The 19,312-nt window shown below is 44.9% G+C and overlaps 1 protein-coding gene across 1 annotated transcript in view; it reads right to left on the bottom strand.

Moving 5' to 3' along the window:
- Positions 1–19,293, bottom strand: part of LOC110512497 (juxtaposed with another zinc finger protein 1) — a 37,245-nt gene extending 17,952 nt beyond the window's left edge. The window contains exon 1 of the mRNA XM_036936813.2: positions 18,949–19,293. Coding sequence (XP_036792708.2) covers positions 18,949–19,063 — 115 coding nt within the window. The 5' untranslated portion in view covers positions 19,064–19,293. The remainder of the gene's footprint in view (positions 1–18,948) is intronic.
- Between the last annotated feature and the right edge of the window lie 19 nt (positions 19,294–19,312).

Here is a 19,312-nt window from a genome sequence, read left to right on the forward strand (position 1 = left end):
CCTGTGTGAGGAAATCCTGTCTAAGAGGCCTAATGATCAGTACAAAGGGGCAGAGTCATGGAGTCCTCTAAGATGCCTAATGATCAGAAACTTAAACGTTTTACCTCTCTGTTTATCTCTGTTGCAGATAACCATGCCCCATATAAGAGATTAAGGGTAAAGGACTGATCTACCCATGGTTCACGCATCAATTGTCTTAAAGATTTAATGAAAGAAAGTTAGCTTGGGCTAAGGCTAGATTGACTGATTCTACCTCTGACTGGCAGTCCTTTAGACATTTCAGAAATAGATGTCTTACTCTGGTTAGAAACACAATTCAATAAGTATGTTGCCATTGCTTATCTGCGAGTGGTGGAAATCCAGCTAAATTCTGGAAAGTGGTCAAATCAACAACAATAAAAACAACAAAAATCCACTTCCTCAGTGCCCCAGCAGGTTAAGACAGCCTCTGGTCCCATAACAGACAGACATGTGTGGTGCTTTTAATAGACATTTTGCCTCAGCTGGCCATCTGTTTGAAAGAATGGTTTCTGAAAATATGTCAAGTTCCACTAGATGGAGTCATTTATTCACCTCTAAAACAGATAGAATAGAATGATGCACGTCCATGATGTATTAAGTGCCTTGCAAAAAGTATGTGACCAACAATCCACTGGTGCGGATTCGCTTGATCCCTTTCTACTGCAGCTTCTGGGGCTATCCCTAAGATCTGGAAGGCAGCATGTCCTTCCCCTTCACAAAGGCGGGGATCCTTCTGACCTGGACACCTACCGCCCAGTTTCTAAACTAGATAGTGATTGTAATATTTTTGCAAGGCTGGCAAATTCTCAGCTAAGAACTTTCTTAACTTCAAATGATATTCTTAATGTGTACCAGTCTGGTTTTAGACCTGGACAGTTTCAGCAGCTGCGTTTGTCTTAAATTATATATTAAATTGATTAGATAATAGGAATCACTACGCTGCCATATTTATAGACCTGTCCAAGGCCTTCGATACTATCAACCATCGCCTACTCATTCAAAAGGTTGTCTGAAATGGGCCTCGACCAGGCGTCTTGCAAGTGGTTTGGGAACTACAGTTGACGTCGGAAGCTTACATACACTTAGGTTGGAGTCATTAAAACTTGTTTTTTAACCACTCCACAAATTTCTTATTAACAAACTATAGTTTTGGCAAGTCAGTTAGGACATCTACTTTGTGCATGACAAGTCATTTTTCTAACCATTGTTTACAGACAGATTATTTAACTTATTCACTGTATCACAATTCCAGTGGGTCAGAAGTTTACATACACTAAAGTGACTGACTAAACAGCTTGGAGAATTCCAGAAAATGATGTCATGGCTTTAGAAGCTTCTGATAGGCTAATTGACATCATTTGAATCAATTGGAGGTGTACCTGTGGATGTAGTTCAAGGCCTACCTTCAAACTCAGTGCCTCTTTGCTTGACATCATGGGAAAATCAAAATAAATCAGCCAAGACCTCAGAACAGACCTCCACAAGCCTGGTTCAACCTTGGGAGCAATTTCCAAATGCCTGAAGGTACCACGTTCATCTGTACAAACAATAGTACGCAAGTATAAACACCATGGGACCATGCAGTCATAATGCCGCTCAGGAAAGAGACGCGTTCTGTCTCCTAGAGATGAACGTACTTTGGTGCGAAAAGTGCAAATCAATACCAGAACAACAACAAAGGTACTTGTGAAGATGCTGGAGGAAACAGGTACAAAAGTATGTATATCCACAGTGAAACGAGTTCTATATTGACATAACCTGAAAGGCCACTCAGCAAGGAAGAAGCCACTGCTCCAAAACCACCATAAAAAAGCCAGACTACAGTTTGGAACTGCACATGGGGACAAATATCGTACCAAATATCTTTTTGGATGTCCTCTGGTCTGATGAAACAAAATGAAACTGTTTGGCCATAATAACCATTGTTATGTTTGCAGGAAAAAGGGGGAGGCTTCCAAGCCGAAGAACACCATCCCAACCATGAAGTAAGGGGGTGGCAGCATCATGTTGTGGAGGTGCTTTTCTGCAGGAGGGACAGGTGCACTTCACAAAATAGATGGCATCATGAGGGAGGAAAATTGTGTGGATATATTGAAGCAACATCTCAAGACATAAGTCAGAAAGTTAAAGCTTGGTCGCAAATGAGTCTTCCAAATGGACAATGACCCCAAGCATACTTCCAAAGTTGTGGCAAAATGGCTTAAGGACAACAAAGTCAAGGTATTGGAGTGGCCATCACAAAGCCCTGACCTCAATCCTATAGAAAATGTGTGGGCAGAACTTTAAAAGCGCGTGCAAGATTTTTAAGGCCTACAAACCTGACTCAGTTACACCAGCTCTGTCAGGAGGAATGGGCCAAAATTCATCCAACTTATTGTGGTAAGCTTGTGGAAGGCTACCCGAAACATTTGACCCAAGTTAAACATTTTAAAGGCAATGCGACCAAATACACTCAAATAGTAAGTAAACTTCTGACCCACTGGGAATGTGATGAAAGAAATAAAAGCTGAAATAAATAATTCTCTCTACTATTATTCTGACATTTCACATTCTTAAAATAAAGTGGTGATCCTTACTGACCACAGGGAATTTTTACTAGGATTAAATGTCAGGAATTGTGAAAAACTGAGTTTAAATGTATTTGGCTCAGGTGTATGTAAACTTCCCACTTCAACTGTATCTGTCAGATAGGACACTACGTGCTTTCTGATGGTGTCAAGTCCAGTTACTTTGAAATTGCTAAAGGTGTCCTGCCGGGGGTTGATTTTGGGACCTGTCCTCTTCACTATTTATATAAATAATATTGGTCTATCTGCAAAAACCTGTAACATTAATTTATGTGCAGATGACACTTATGTAAGCTTTTGCCTCTACGGCTGACCAGGCTGTTGGAACTGCAGTCTGATTGTCACCTAGCAGAAAGTCCTTGCTGACTTACAATGGTACTTCATGCAGTAAAACTAAATGTATGATGTTTTCTAATTCTCATAGAAATACTTCGGATGCAGTCTACCGTAGCGGCCTTCACTTTATCACAGGTGACACCATTCATGGGAGTGTAGCAGCCACTAATCTGAAACCATTGGATGCCGTCAGTCTACCATAGCATCCTTCACTTTATCACAGGTGACAGTTTTAATATGCATCACTGCATCCTGTATCAAAAGGTTGGCAGCTCCTCCTTAAAGTCCTGTACATCACTTCATTACTCTCTTTCTGTTGACAAAGCTCTACTATACAAGCTTCAGACTTACCTAACTTCGTTGTTAACGTATAAAACCATGATTCCAAACCCGTCCACAGGATTGGTTAACTCTTGAGATTCCTCTGCCGAACTAGGCAAATCCACTTTTAGTTTTCATGATCAACATTATTGGAATCACTTACAACATTCATGACATTTGGATTCTCTGGTGCCACTAGTCATTTTAAAACCCCGATGATAAAGAGTTCACCGAGGTGTGCAATTGTTTTGATTGACTAATAATTTGTTTATGATGCCTGTGATGTTTGTGATGTTCTAACGTAATGTACTGGTTATTCTATATTTTATTTGATGTCAGAGCACCACTACAAATCAGACCGTGGTCTCAATGGGGCTCCCATGATTAAATACAAGTGAATAATGATAATGAGCAGCACAAGGAGCAGAGAGCAGAGTAATGGAGGGCTGCTCACAGACCACTCTATTAGCCCTGGATCAATCCACTCACACACATTGTAAATCACACACACCTCAGCTGGCGTGAGTGTATGTCCGTGTGTCTGGTAGGGGGCCAGCTAGAGGGGCCAACTTCCCAGAGACCCAACCAACCGCTCCCCTCTGGGGCCACCTGCGCAGAGACCTCCATGGCCCCCTCTGATCCCCCATCCCCCTGACGGACCACCAGGACCAGGGTGTGGACCCCCCCACATTAGGACCAGGGTGTGGACGACCCCCCCCCCCCACCCATTAGGACCAGGGTGTGGACCCCCCACCCATTAGGACCAGGGTGTGGACCCCGATTAGGACCAGGGTGTCTCCTGGAGAGGAGAGCGGGCTAAATCATCCACACAGGTGGTCCACAGCGGTGGTCTGTCTGTCTTTTGGTTCTAGGGTGTATTGGTTTTGTTAAAGTCACCTGATGCTGTGACAAAGACAACACCCTCCCTCCTCGAGCCAGTGACTGGCAAGCAGGTACAGGAAGAAAACTTTAAATCAGTGAACACAAATGAACAAAGTGACTCAATTAGTTGTGGCTTTTAACAAACTCACTGACAGGCCTGTAAAAGGTAGTAAGGTGATACTGAAAACATCCCAGCAGCATCAGTAAGAGGCAGACATGACTTAACGGCCCAATTCTAGTTAGGCCAGATAGTTAGAGACCCCTCACTATGTCCAGTTAGTTAGAGACCCCTCACTATGTCCAGTTAGTTAGAGACCCCTCACTATGTCCAGATAGTTAGAGACCCCTCACTATGTCCAGTTAGTTAGAGACCCCTCACTATGTCCAGATAGTTAGAGACCCCTCACTATGTCCAGATAGTTAGAGACCCCTCACTATGTCCAGTTAGTTAGAGACCCCTCACTATGTCCAGTTAGTTAGAGACCCCTCACTATGTCCAGATAGTTAGAGACCCCTCACTATGTCCAGTTAGTTAGAGACCCCTCACTATGTCCAGATAGTTAGAGACCCCTCACTATGTCCAGTTAGTTAGAGACCCCTCACTATGTCCAGTTAGTTAGAGACCTCTCACTATGTCCAGATAGTTAGAGACCCCTCACTATGTCCAGATAGTTAGAGACCCCTCACTATGTCCAGATAGTTAGAGACCCCTCACTATGTCCAGTTAGTTAGAGACCCCTCACTATGTCCAGATAGTTAGAGACCCCTCACTATGTCCAGATAGTTAGAGACCCCTCACTATGTCCAGTTAGTTAGAGACCCCTCACTATGTCCAGTTAGTTAGAGACCCCTCACTATGTCCAGTTAGTTAGAGACCCCTCACTATGTCCAGTTAGTTAGAGACCCCTCACTATGTCCAGATAGTTAGAGACCCCTCACTATGTCCAGATAGTTAGAGACCCCTCACTATGTCCAGATAGTTAGAGACCCCTCACTATGTCCAGTTAGTTAGAGACCCCTCACTATGTCCAGTTAGTTAGAGACCCCTCACTATGTCCAGTTAGTTAGAGACCCCTCACTATGTCCAGTTAGTTAGAGACCCCTCACTATGTCCAGATAGTTAGAGACCCCTCACTATGTCCAGATAGTTAGAGACCCCTCACTATGTCCAGATAGTTAGAGACCCCTCACTATGTCCAGATAGTTAGAGACCCCTCACTATGTCCAGATAGTTAGAGACCCCTCACTATGTCCAGTTAGTTAGAGACCCCTCACTATGTCCAGATAGTTAGAGACCCCTCACTATGTCCAGTTAGTTAGAGACCCCTCACTATGTCCAGATAGTTAGAGACCCCTCACTATGTCCAGACTCCAGACTGCATGGGCCTGCCAACCACAGGACGGACGGTGATCACAATCATCACACAACACGCCTTCCTGAGGCAAGACAGGAAGTGACGCCCCCTGTACCCCATTTATTTCCACCAACCAGCCAGTCAGTCACCTATCCCAGCAGCCCCTTCCCCCTCAGCCCAGCACACTGTTGGACAGCGTGGAGTGGCAAGGTTCATGGTGACATGTTTATGGTGGGTCTGAGCAGTGGGGGACACTGGCCAGAGTCCTGGTACCACTTCCACAGAGGAAATTAAACCACAGAGTCAAACTGCACTTCACTGGTTGGTAGCCTGTAATCTGCTGCTACTGCAGAGGCTTAAATAACACGGCTGATTGTACAATGACTGAACCTCAGATGTGAAACTTGACTGAAAACACATAGGCAATGCACGCACACAGGCACGCGCGCGCACACACACACACACACACACACACACACACACACACACACACACACACACACACACACACACACACACACACACACACACACACACACACACACACACACACCAAAACCAGATCCCCTAGTGAATGTGTAATATCAACACAGCCTGCAGGCTATCTACTGTATCACCGCCTGGTACGGCAACTGCTCCGCCCTCAACCGTAAGGCTCTCCAGAGGGTGGTGAGGTCTGCACAACGCATCACCGGGGGCAAACTACCTGCCCTCCAGGACACCTACACCACCCGATGTCACAGGAAGGCCATAAAGATCATCAAGGACATCAACCACCCGAGCCACTGCCTGTTCACCCCGCTATCATCCAGAAGGCGAGGTCAGTACAGGTGCATCAAAGCTGGGACCGAGAGACTGAAAAACAGCTTCTATCTCAAGGCCATCAGACTGTTAAACAGCCACCACTAACATTGAGTGGCTGCTGCCAACACACTGACACTGACTCAACTCCAGCCACTTTAATAATGGGAATTGATGGGAAATGATGTAAATATATCACTAGCCACTTTAAACAATGCTACCTTATATAATGTTACTTACCCTACATTATTCATCTCATATGCATACGTATATACTGTACTCTATATCATCGACTGTATCCTTATGTAATACATGTATCACTAGCCACTTTAAACTATGCCACTTTGTTTACATACTCATCTCATTTGTACATACTGTACTCGATACCATCTACTGTATCTTGCCTATGCTGCTCTGTACCATCACTCATTCATATATCCTTATGTACATATTCTTTATCCCCTTACACTGTGTACAAGACAGTAGTTTTGGAATTGTTAGTTAGATTACTTGTTATTACTGCATTGTCGGAACTAGAAGCACAAGCATTTCGCTACACTCGCATTAACATCTGCTAACCATGTGTATGTGACAAATAAAATTTGATTTGATTACTACAACATAAAGACAGTTGTGTTATAGAGTCAGAGTTAGTTATCTACTACAACTCCACTACAGTATAAAGACAGTTCTGTTATAGAGTCAGACAACTACAGCTCCACTACAGTATAAAGACAGTTCTGTTATAGAGTCAGACGACTACAGCTCCACTACAGTATAAAGACAGTTCTGTTATAGAGTCAGAGTTAGTTATCTACTACAACTCCACTACAGTATAAAGACTGTTATAGAGTCAGACGACTACAGCTCCACTACAGTATAAAGACTGTTATAGAGTCAGACGACTACAGCTCCACTACAGTATAAAGACAGTTCTGTTATAGAGTCAGACGACTACAGCTCCACTACAGTATAAAGACAGTTCTGTTATAGAGTCAGACGACTACAGCTCCACTACAGTATAAAGACAGTTCTGTTATAGAGTCAGACGACTACAGCTCCACTACAGTATAAAGACAGTTCTGTTATAGAGTCAGACTACTACAGCTCCACTACAGTATAAAGACAGTTCTGTTATAGAGTCAGACGACTACAGCTCCACTACAGTATAAAGACTGTTATAGAGTCAGACGACTACAGCTCCACTACAGTATAAAGACTGTTATAGAGTCAGACGACTACAGCTCCACTACAGTATAAAGACTGTTATAGAGTCAGACGACTACAGCTCCACTACAGTATAAAGACTGTTATAGAGTCAGAGTTAGTTATCTACTACAGCTCCACTACAGTATAAATACTGTTATAGAGTCAGAGTTAGTCACCTCCTGACTGAGAACAGCAATGAGGGCCAGAGCAGTGACTGACTGGACTGGTGTCAGCCATTGTGTGTGTTACTGGTAGGGGTGACTAACTGACTGACTAAACTGTCTGCAGCACAAGTGTCAGCCGGGGGAGGGGCAGTAAATGTAATTAGGTCCACCAGGTGCAGAGATCGGGGCGCCAGTTACTGCTTCCCAAATGTATTATTTCCGCTCAGCAGATTTTGGGGGGTGCATTCCTCGAGCCCCTAAATGAGCCCCCTGTGCAGAGAGCAGCTACAAACACACCCATTGTTAGAGCAGGCAGACAGACAAAAGGCAGACAGATTGTCTGGGGCTCACCTCCATCCCTGCCAGCCTGAGACACAGCCAGGGCTACATAACCGAGGATAAGGCTCTCTCTCTCTCTGGTCCTACACTGACCTGTCTCCCATAGAACACACAGAGAGATCTGAGCTGGGACAAACTAAACCCACCATTGGTCAGTTTAACCACTACTAGACCACTACAGGACCATTGGGGAGCTTACCATAACATGGTGGTTGGGCTGAAATTGGCCTTAAAGCTCCTGTTATTCCCCAGTCAGTTTTAGAGAGCCAGTCCAGGGCTATGTCCCAAATGGTCCTATTCCCTATATAGTACAGTACTTTTGACCAGGGCCCTAGTAGTGCACTATATAGGGAATAGGGTGCCATTCAGTATTTAGTTCAGGATCCATTAGCACCTGTTGTGATAAACCCTGCTGAGGGTTGGAAGGGGTTAATGGACTTAGTGGACCGGCCAATATTCACATTAGCGGCTTAAGTCTGTTTTCATATCAGAGTGGAAATATAGAGTTTGTAATTAGGGGAAACGGAGGCAGAACCACTAAACAGAGTCCCGTGAAGCCACACCACCTTGCAACATATTCACTGGAAATGGTGTTGAAGTTGTAATAGACCTCAGCATTTATGGACGGTGGTAGCCTCGAGGTTAGAGAGATGGGCCAGTAAGGGTTGACGGTTTGAATCCCAGGGCTGATGGGAGAATATCTGTTTATGTCAGGCTGTGTCCTCAAAACACTTGAAAAGTACTGCAATTAGGACAATGGTACATTTCTTTACACACACCATGAGCAGGAAACAACAGTAACTTTCTTTACACACACCATGAGCAGGAAACAACGGTACATTTCTTTACACACACCATGAGCAGGAAACAGTAACTTTCTTTACACGCTCTATGAGCAGGAAACAACAGTAACTTTCTTTACACACTATGAGCAGGAAACAACAGTAACTTTCTTTACACACTATGAGCAGGAAACAACAGTAACTTTCTTTACACGCTCTGAGCGCGAAACAACAGTAACTTTCTTTACACGCTCTATGAGCGGGAAACAACAGTAACTTTCTTTACACGCTCTATGAGCAGGAAACAACAGTAACTTTCTTTACACGCTCTATGAGCAGGAAACAACAGTAACTTTCTTTACACGCTCTATGAGCAGGAAACAACAGTAACTTTCTTTACACACTATGAGCGGGAAACAACAGTAACTTTCTTTACACGCTCTATGAGCAGGAAACAACAGTAACTTTCTTTACACGCTCTATGAGCAGGAAACAACAGTAACTTTCTTTACACACTATGAGCGGGAAACAACAGTAACTTTCTTTACACGCTCTATGAGCGGGAAACAACAGTAACTTTCTTTACACGCTCTATGAGCAGGAAACAACAGTAACTTTCTTTACACGCTCTATGAGCGGGAAACAACAGTAACTTTCTTTACACGCTCTATGAGCGGGAAACAACAGTAACTTTCTTTACACGCTCTATGAGCGGGAAACAACAGTAACTTTCTTTACACGCTCTATGAGCGGGAAACAACAGTAACTTTCTTTACACGCTCTATGAGCGGGAAACAACAGTAACTTTCTTTACACGCTCTATGAGCAGGAAACAACAGTAACTTTCTTTACACGCTCTATGAGCGGGAAACAACAGTAACTTTCTTTACACGCTCTATGAGCAGGAAACAACAGTAACTTTCTTTACACACTACGAGCAGGAAACAACAGTAACTTTCTTTACACGCTCTATGAGCAGGAAACAACAGTAACTTTCTTTACACGCTCTATGAGCGGGAAACAACAGTAACTTTCTTTACACGCTCTATGAGCAGGAAACAACAGTAACTTTCTTTACACGCTCTATGAGCAGGAAACAACAGTAACTTTCTTTACACACTATGAGCAGGAAACAGTAACTTTCTTTACACGCTCTATGAGCAGGAAACAACAGTAACTTTCTTTACACGCTCTATGAGCAGGAAACAACAGTAACTTTCTTTACACGCTCTATGAGCAGGAAACAACAGTAACTTTCTTTACACGCTCTATGAGCAGGAAACAACAGTAACTTTCTTTACACACTATGAGCAGGAAACAGTAACTTTCTTTACACGCTCTATGAGCAGGAAACAACAGTAACTTTCTTTAGACGCTCTGAGCAGGAAACAACAGTAACTTTCTTTACACGCTATATGAGCAGGAAACAACAGTAACTTTCTTTACACGCTCTATGAGCAGGAAACAACAGTAACTTTCTTTACACGCTCTATGAGCAGGAAACAACAGTAACTTTCTTTACACACTATGAGCAGGAAACAACAGTAACTTTCTTTACACGCTCTATGAGCAGGAAACAACAGTAACTTTCTTTACACGCTCTATGAGCAGGAAACAACAGTAACTTTCTTTACACGCTCTATGAGCAGGAAACAACAGTAACTTTCTTTACACACTATGAGCGGGAAACAACAGTAACTTTCTTTACACGCTCTATGAGCAGGAAACAGTAACTTTCTTTACACGCTCTATGAGCAGGAAACAACAGTAACTTTCTTTACACGCTCTATGAGCAGGAAACAACAGTAACTTTCTTTACACGCTCTATGAGCAGGAAACAACAGTAACTTTCTTTACACGCTCTATGAGCAGGAAACAGTAACTTTCTTTACACACTATGAGCGGGAAACAACAGTAACTTTCTTTACACGCTCTGAGCAGGAAACAACAGTAACTTTCTTTACACGCTCTATGAGCAGGAAACAACAGTAACTTTCTTTACACGCTCTATGAGCAGGAAACAACAGTAACTTTCTTTACACGCTCTATGAGCAGGAAACAACAGTAACTTTCTTTACACACTATGAGCAGGAAACAACAGTAACTTTCTTTACACACTACGAGCAGGAAACAACAGTAACTTTCTTTACACGCTCTGAGCAGGAAACAACAGTAACTTTCTTTACACGCTCTATGAGCAGGAAACAACAGTAACTTTCTTTACACACTACGAGCAGGAAACAGTAACTTTCTTTACACGCTCTGAGCAGGAAACAACAGTAACTTTCTTTAGACGCTCTGAGCAGGAAACAACAGTAACTTTCTTTACACACTATGAGCAGGAAATAACAGTAACTTTCTTTACACGCTCTATGAGCAGGAAACAACAGTAACTTTCTTTACACGCTCTATGAGCAGGAACACATTCAGTAGATATATCCAGTCACATGATGCTTGTGAAAAGCATCACCTCTTTAGGGGCACCAGGGGATGCTGATCTAGGATTGTGTCCTCCATGTCCATGTACTCTTATTCATTGTGATCCAAAATGCTAAACTGATCCTGGATCAGCTCTCCCACCGAGATGCTTGATCCATACAGCTCTTTCAAATGGGTGGCAGGAAGCCTAGCGGTTAGAGTGTTGGACCAGTAACTGAAATGTCGCTAGTTCGAATTCCAGAGCCAACCAAGTGTAAAAATCTGTCGATGTGCCCTTGAGCGAGGCACTGAACCCTAAATTGCTCCAGTTGATAATGGCCGACCCTAGCTGCGACCACAGGGTGTCTCAGGGGGAGTTGGGATATGCCAAAAACACATTTCCAAATCACACATTTGTATAATACACACTTGAAATAGGACAAATAAGCACCCACTGTTTTAGCACAGGGGCCTCTCATCAACGACCCACCGCTGCCCCCTACTGCTCACAACCCCAAACAGGAGGCTCCCGGCTGGAACATGGAAGGAAAATATGCGGACAAGAATGCCTTGTGAGCTTGTTTTCCAGGCCCCTTCCCTAATTATACAGTAGAATGTGTTTGAGAGCAGCAGGCCACCAGATGAGGAGGAAGAAACGCCAAATCAAGCACCCTCGTTGTAATCCGCTTGGCAGGATGCGGCAGATTTCGCACTCCTGTGAGGCGAAGGCGGGCACAGGGCAGCAGACCTAAGAGAGGGATCAGTGTGTGTGTGTGTGTTGAGAGGCAGGGGAGCTGTGGAGTTTTTCCACTCTGGGCAGTACTAATTGGCTCGTTATTCCCCAATAAGTCGTTGGAAGTGTTGGGAGCCCCCCTCCTTGGGCTAACACCTTGGACACATGCACAGCACACAATCAGAGGGCTAAAGGAGGGATATAGGATATTAAAGACCGGGCTGGGCAGGACTGAGCTCGGCACGACTGGGCTGGGCCTGGCACTTGTGGTTATGTCTGAGGGCTGGGGGTTGGGCCTGGGGGCTAGGGTTATGGCTGGGGCTGGGCTAGGACTGAGGGTTGGGCTGGGGGTTGGGCTGGGCTAGGACTGAGGGTTGGGCTGGGCTGGGGGTTATGGCTGGGCTGGGCTAGGACTGAGGGTTGGGCTGGGGGTTATGGCTAGGCTGGGCTAGGACTGAGGGTTGGGCTGGGCTGGGGGTTATGGCTGGGCTGGGCTAGGACTGAGGGTTGGGCTGGGCTGGGGGTTATGGCTGGGCTGGGCTAGGACTGAGGGTTGGGCTGGGGGTTATGGCTGGGCTGGGCTAGGACTGAGGGTTGGGCTGGGCTGGGGGTTATGGCTGGGCTGGGCTAGGACTGAGGGTTGGGCTGGGCTGGGGGTTATGGCTGGGCTGGGCTAGGACTGAGGGTTGGGCTGGGTCTGGGCGGCTGGGGTTAGAGGTTGACATGGGAGTGAAAATGCATTCCTGTGCCATCTTGTCCTGTCAAATGTTTTCCCGTACAGTCCCGATCCCGCAACAGTTCTATAACCCCCACAACTTTTCTGTCCTGATAAAAATCCCTCCCTTCCTGTCCTGTCCTCATTTTAACGAGTAGAAATACCTTCCTCTGTTAGCTGCTCCACTCTGTCCCCTCCCTGCACTCTGCTATGTGTGAGTTTCCATAGCAACAGACTCATTTTGGGCTGCTCATTAGAAGAGAGAGCAGTTAGTTCACTGTTAGCTAGCTACTTTTCGTTGCCTGCCTAGCAGATAAAGGCCAATTCTATATGTTTTAATTAGTGATTGAAGACTGAAGAAATCGTGTTACTGTTCAAAAATGATGTGGCCTCCTAAAACTGCTTATAACACAAAAATAACTCAGTTTAAAAATAAATTCCTGTACTTCCTGTGGACTGACCATCTTGTCCCAAATTTGACTCTAGAATTTCAATCCCGTTCCTGCAGGAATTCTGTTCCTGTGTCAACCTCTAGCTGGAGCTGGGCCAGGTCTTTCTATTGGGCTGGGCCAGAGCCTTTGTTTGGGCTGGGTCAGGTCATTCTATTGGGCTGGGCCAGAGCCTTTGTTTGGGCTGGGCCAGGTTGGCTTCCATACTTTAGCAGTATGGATCCCTAGGATGGTGGATTGATTGGGTCAGAACCTGCAGATATAATGTAGGCCAACGTGTAAAACTGGTGCATATGTAGTGGATGTTTCTAAACTCTTTTCAAGAGAGGCTAGTTTGACTGTGTAGTGCTCAGTATCTACAATCTAGAATGTCCTTCAGCTTCCTGGTGATATGGAATTCCTCAGGTGTTGTAGTCTAGGAATGACCCTCATATTCCAGCTGTCACTGTGTATTGTGGCAACCGGAAGTGTTGCAGGCAGATTCCCCAACTGTCTCACTGTGTGTATCTTGAACCATAACTAGGCAAGTCAGTTAAGAACAAATTCTTATTTACAATGACGGCCTACCCCGGCCAAACCCTAACCCGGGCCAATTGTGCACTGCCTTATGAGACTCCCAATCACGGCTGGTTGCGATACAGCCTGGAACTGAACTAGGGTCTGTAGTGACGGCTCTAACACTGTGATGCAGTGCCTTAGACCTCTGCGCCATTTGGGAGCCCATTGTGGCAACCTGAAGTGTTGAAGGCCGTTTCCCAGCTGTCTCACTCTCAGACGGTGGACACGTCTCCCTCTGTTGGTCAGATTAACTCAATGTAAATATCTGCTCCCTCTCTGCACCAACACAGTCAAACTAAACTAATTTAGGCTTCTGAATAAATACAACTAAACATTTTGAATGTTTATCAATCAAACTAGGACCCCTATGAATACTGGGGAAATGCATGGGATTTAAAATGTCATCTGAAATAGATAGTTTAGGCCTAGACTGTGTCATTACTAATACAATGAGTTATTGTACAAAATTCAACATTCTAAACAGCATCATGGAGGCTACAGCCATATCACGGCTAAACAGTGGTATGTTAGGCTACCACAGCAGGAACACTGACGGGAAGGCCCCATGTAGCCTATCCCTATAGCCTCCCAGGCCTAGCAGAGAGAACAGGGGGGTCAGCCCTATAGCCTCCCAGGCCTAGCAGACAGAACAGGGGGGTCGGCCCTATAGCCTCCCAGGCCTAGCAGACAGAACAGGGGGGTCAGCCCTATAGCCTCCCAGGCCTAGCAGAGAGAACAGGGGGGATTGGCCCTATAGCCTCCCAGACCTATCAGAGAGAACAGGGGGATCAGCCCTATAGCCTCCCAGGCCTAGCAGAGAGAACAGGGGGATTTCTCATTACCCATCCACTCTCCATGCAGCCAGTCCATTATCTACATCCCAAAGGCACCCTATTCCCTTTATAGAGCACTACTTTGACCATGGCCCACTGGATACCCATAGGGCTCCAGTCAAAAGTAGTGCTCTATGCCTCGTCACCATACAGCTCCTCTCCAATCCCCACTGATCCTGAGAAAACCCCACCACGCAAAATGAACACACACCAGTAAAACTAAAGCACGTGCCCCCTCAATTTGATCAATTTTTAAATACACACATACAAATAACAGGCCTACAAGATATGGGCTAGTCTACACAGCATTACGATACGGCCTAGTCTACACAGCATTACGATATGGCCTAGTCTACACAGCATTACGATACGGCCTAGTCTACACAGCATTACGATACGGCCTAGTCTACACAACATTAATGCAAATATATTGAATTTGGATTTCAGTGTTCCCTCAAAAGTTTTTGGTAATGCCATTTTTATAAAGGAAGTGATAAAGGATGTGGTGGAACAAACTAGACAGAGACCTAGTCATTAAACTGATGTCCTCTAAAAGTAGCAAATGGTGCAATGATTACAACCCTGCCAGGACTTCTCCCTGCATTCCACCCAGTGACATGTTTAATTTTACGTAGCGTGGCAGCCATGAACCTACAGTGCATTCTGAAAGTATTCAGACCCCTTCCCTTTTTCCACATTGTTACTTTACAGCCTTATTCTAAAATGTTTTCCTCATCGATCTACACACAATACCACATAATGAAAAAGCAAAAACAGGTTTAGAAATTTTTGCAAATGTATTCAAAATAAAAAACTGAAAAACCTTATTTACGTAAGTATTCAGACCCGCTGCTATGAGAATTGAAATTGAGCTCAGGTGCTTCCTGTTTCCATTGATCATGCTTGAGATGTTTCTACAACTTGATTGGACTCCACATGTGGTAAATTAAATTGATTGGACATGGATTGGAAAAGCACACACCTGTCAATATAAAAGGTCCCGCAGTTGACAGTGCATGTCAGAGTAAAAAACCAGCCATGATGTTGAAGGAATTGTCCATAGATCTCCGAGACAGGATTGTGTCGAGGCACAGATTTGGGGGAGGGACCTAAACCTATCTGCAGCATTGAAGGTCCAAAACCTATCTGCAGCATTGAAGGTCCCCAAAAACACAGTGGTCTCCATCATTCTTAAATGGAAGAAGTTTGGAACCACCAAGACTCTTCCTAGAGCTGGCCACCCGGAAAAACTGAGCAATCGGGGGAGAAGGGCCTTGGTCAGGGAGGTGACAAAGAATCCAATCGTGACTCTGACAGAGATCCATAGTTCCTCTGTGGAGATGGGAGAACCTTCCAAAAGGACAACCATCTCTGCAGCACTCTACCGATCAGGCTTTTATGGTAGAATGGCCAGACGGAAGCCACTCCTCAGTAAAAGGCACATGACAACTCGCTTGGAGTTTGCCAAAAGGCACCTAAAAGACTGACCATGAGAAACAAGATTGAACTATTTGGCCTGAATGCCAAGCGTCACATCTGAAGGAAACCTGGCACCATCCCTACAGTGGAGCGTGGTGGCAGCATCATGCTGTGGGGATATTTTTCAGAGGCAGGGACTGGGAGACTTGTCAGGATTGAGGGAAAGATGTTATTTGTATTTTATTTAACTAGGCAAGTCAGTTAAGAACAAAATCTTATTTACAATGACGGTCTACCCCTGCCAAACCTTGACGACGCTGGGCCAATTGTGCGCTGCCCTGTGGGACTCCCAATCACGGGCGGATGTGATGCAGCCTGGATTCGACCCAGGGACTACGCCTCTTGCACTGAGAATGCAGTGCCTTTGACCGCTGCACCACTTGGGAGCCCAAAGACAAACAGAGAAAAGTACAGAGATCCTTGATGAAGTCCTGAGTGCTCTCAAGCAGGTTCTCAGACTGGGGTGAAGGTTCACCTTCCAATAGGACAATGACCCTAAGCACACATCCAAGACAACGCAGGAGTGGCTTCGGGACAAGTCTCTGAATGTCCTTGAGTGGCCCAGACAGAGCCTGGACTTGAACCTGATCAAACATCTCTGGAGAGACCTGAAAATAGCTGTGCAGTGACGCTCCCCATCCAACCTGACACAGCTTGAGAGGATCTGGAGAGAAGAATGGGAGAAACTCCACAAATGCAGGTGTGTCAAGCTTATAGTGTCATACCCAAGAAGACTCGAGGTTGTAATCGCTGCCAAAGGTGATTCAACAAAGTACTGAGTAAAGGGTCTGAAGACTTATGTAAATGTGATGTTTCTGTTTTTAATACATTTGCAAAAATTGATTAGATTGATGAGGGGAAAAAACAACTTATTCTAAAAATGATTAAGGCTTTAACGTAACAAAATGTGGAATAATTCAAGGGCCCTGAATACTTTCCGAATGCACTACATCTCATGGTTTTGGACTGGTCAAGGGGCTCTGTCTGGGGTTCTCTGTGTGTCAAGGGGCTCTGTCTGGGGTTTTCTGTGTGTCAAGGGGCTCTGTCTGGGGTTTTCTGTGTGTCAAGGGGCTCTGTCTGGGGTTTTCTGTGTGTCAAGGGGCTCTGTCTGGGGTTTTCTGTGTGTCAAGGGGCTCTGTCTGGGGTTTTCTGTGTGTCAAGGGGCTCTGTCTGGGGTTTTCTGTGTGTCAAGGGGCTCTGTCTGGGGTTTTCTGTGTGTCAAGGGGCTCTGTCTGGGGTTCTCTGTGTGTCAAGGGGCTCTGTCTGGGGTTCTCTGTGTGTCAAGGGGCTCTGTCTGGGGTTCTCTGTGTGTCAAGGGGCTCTGTCTGGGGTTCTCTGTGTGTCAAGGGGCTCTGTCTGGGGTTCAGCCAAGGGATACGATTGATTTTGGAACAGATTGTTTATCATTCAGGACTGGGGTGATGTCATGGAGCTAAAAAGGCAACAAGACAGACTGCCTTTATCTTGAGCCAGAATCCTGTCAGGCCTGACTGAATGCAGTGGTTGGTTGGAGTCTTTAGGAATGGTTGCCAGCTGATCAGAGACAGGCATCATGTTCACAATGATAGAAGCTTAATCAATATGGGAGGATCTTCTGTTACTGTGACCCTTGAGGGACAACATCATGTGTGAGTGAGAAGAGGTGGGGGCTTGGTGTGACCCACATCCAGGTTCATCAATATTCAGTAACTCTGTGCAGCACAAGACTCACGCCCACGCGTCTCCCAGGGTGACTAACATTCACCTTCACTGTTCTGTACTCTTCTACTGTCTACTGCACAACTGCATACTCTAGCAGTTTGTGTGAGAGTGAGAGACTCACACATTCTGAATGCAATTATAATGCATGAGTATAACATTGTAACTAAACTTAAATTGCACTGTGATCTGAGCCCCATGGCCATTGTAATCTCATAGTAACAAGGAAGGCACCGTTAGAAGTGTAAAAACAGTAATTGTCAACAAACTAACTAGTTACCAAGGAGCTTGATCTTCAATTAGGTTTATTTAAAGCTACTCAAGTTGTCAACAGTGGTTCGTTCTCAGTGGTGTAAAGTACTCAAGTAAAAATACTTTAAAGTGTTACTTAAGTAGATTTTGGGGGTATCTGTACTTTATTATTTATATTTGTGACAACTTTTACTTCCTTACATTCCTAAAGAAAATTGAATTTTTACTCCATACATTTTCCCTGACACCCAAAAGTACTTGAAACCTTTTGAATGCTTAGCAGGCCAGAAAAATTGACGCACTTATCAAAATAACATATTTGGTCATCCCTACTGCCTTTGATCTGGCGGACTCCCCAAACACACATTATTCGTTAGTAAATTACGTCTGAGTGTTGGAGTGTGCCCCTTGCTAGCCGTAAATAAATAAAAAACAAGAAAATGGTCCCGTCTGGTTTGCTTAATATAAGGATTTTTAAATTATTTATTTTTACTCTTGATACTTAAGTATACATAAAACCAAATGCTTTTACTCAAGTAGTATTTTACTGGATCACTCACTTTTACTTGAGTCAATTTCTACTAATGCATCTTTACTTTTACTTAAGTATAACAAATCAGTATTTTTTTCACCACTGTTCGTTCTATCATTGCGCTGCTAGTTGCAGTATCTAGCAAGCGTTTGCAACGTAGCTTGCCTAGGCCTGGTGCTGCAAACAGACAGGGCTGCAAATGCCATGTTGTGAGCATTGGCTCAACACGGTTCCGTGCGTAAACGTTGAACGCATTGACCAACTGGCGCTCCCGAAGTGCGAGGTGGTTCCCAATCGTGCAGTTTGTAGCTATATATTGCAATGCTATAGCGTGACAGTAAGTAAACAAAATCTAAAGACAAACGTCCCATCAATACCACACCTAACAACAGCGCTGTCAGACGCAGGAAGTAGCTATAGTTAGCTAACTGGTTCGAGCTAGCCCTAGCCAGGGCAATTGCAGAAGTGGAATGAGCACTTCTGTTTGGTTCGTTCAATGCTTACCGATGTGGTTATCCTCAATGTGCACGATGAGTTCGGCCAACGATTCGAAGTGGAGTCCGCAACCACCGAACCTACAAATGTTAGAGAAGAAGGAGACAGCGGCGATGCCTGTCATGGTCTAAGCTACCTGTACATTGAATATGTGTGCCAGTGAGGGGAGTCAGCAACAGACGCCAGCAGGCAGCGGCGCTAGCAGCTGGAGCACAAGCATGGGGTGGGAGAAAGGGCAGAGGGGCTATGTTCACGTGCTAGTCGGAACTAGGAAACTCGGCAATTTCGATCTGCTCATTTGTTGAACGCGGCACGTGAATAACTACAACCAGTTAGCAAGTCGAACATTTCCGAGTTTCCTAGTTTCGACTAG

This window comes from Oncorhynchus mykiss, chromosome 2, assembly GCF_057628025.1.
Source record: "Oncorhynchus mykiss isolate SJ-2025 chromosome 2, ASM5762802v1, whole genome shotgun sequence".
Taxonomy (NCBI): Eukaryota; Metazoa; Chordata; class Actinopteri; order Salmoniformes; family Salmonidae; genus Oncorhynchus; species Oncorhynchus mykiss.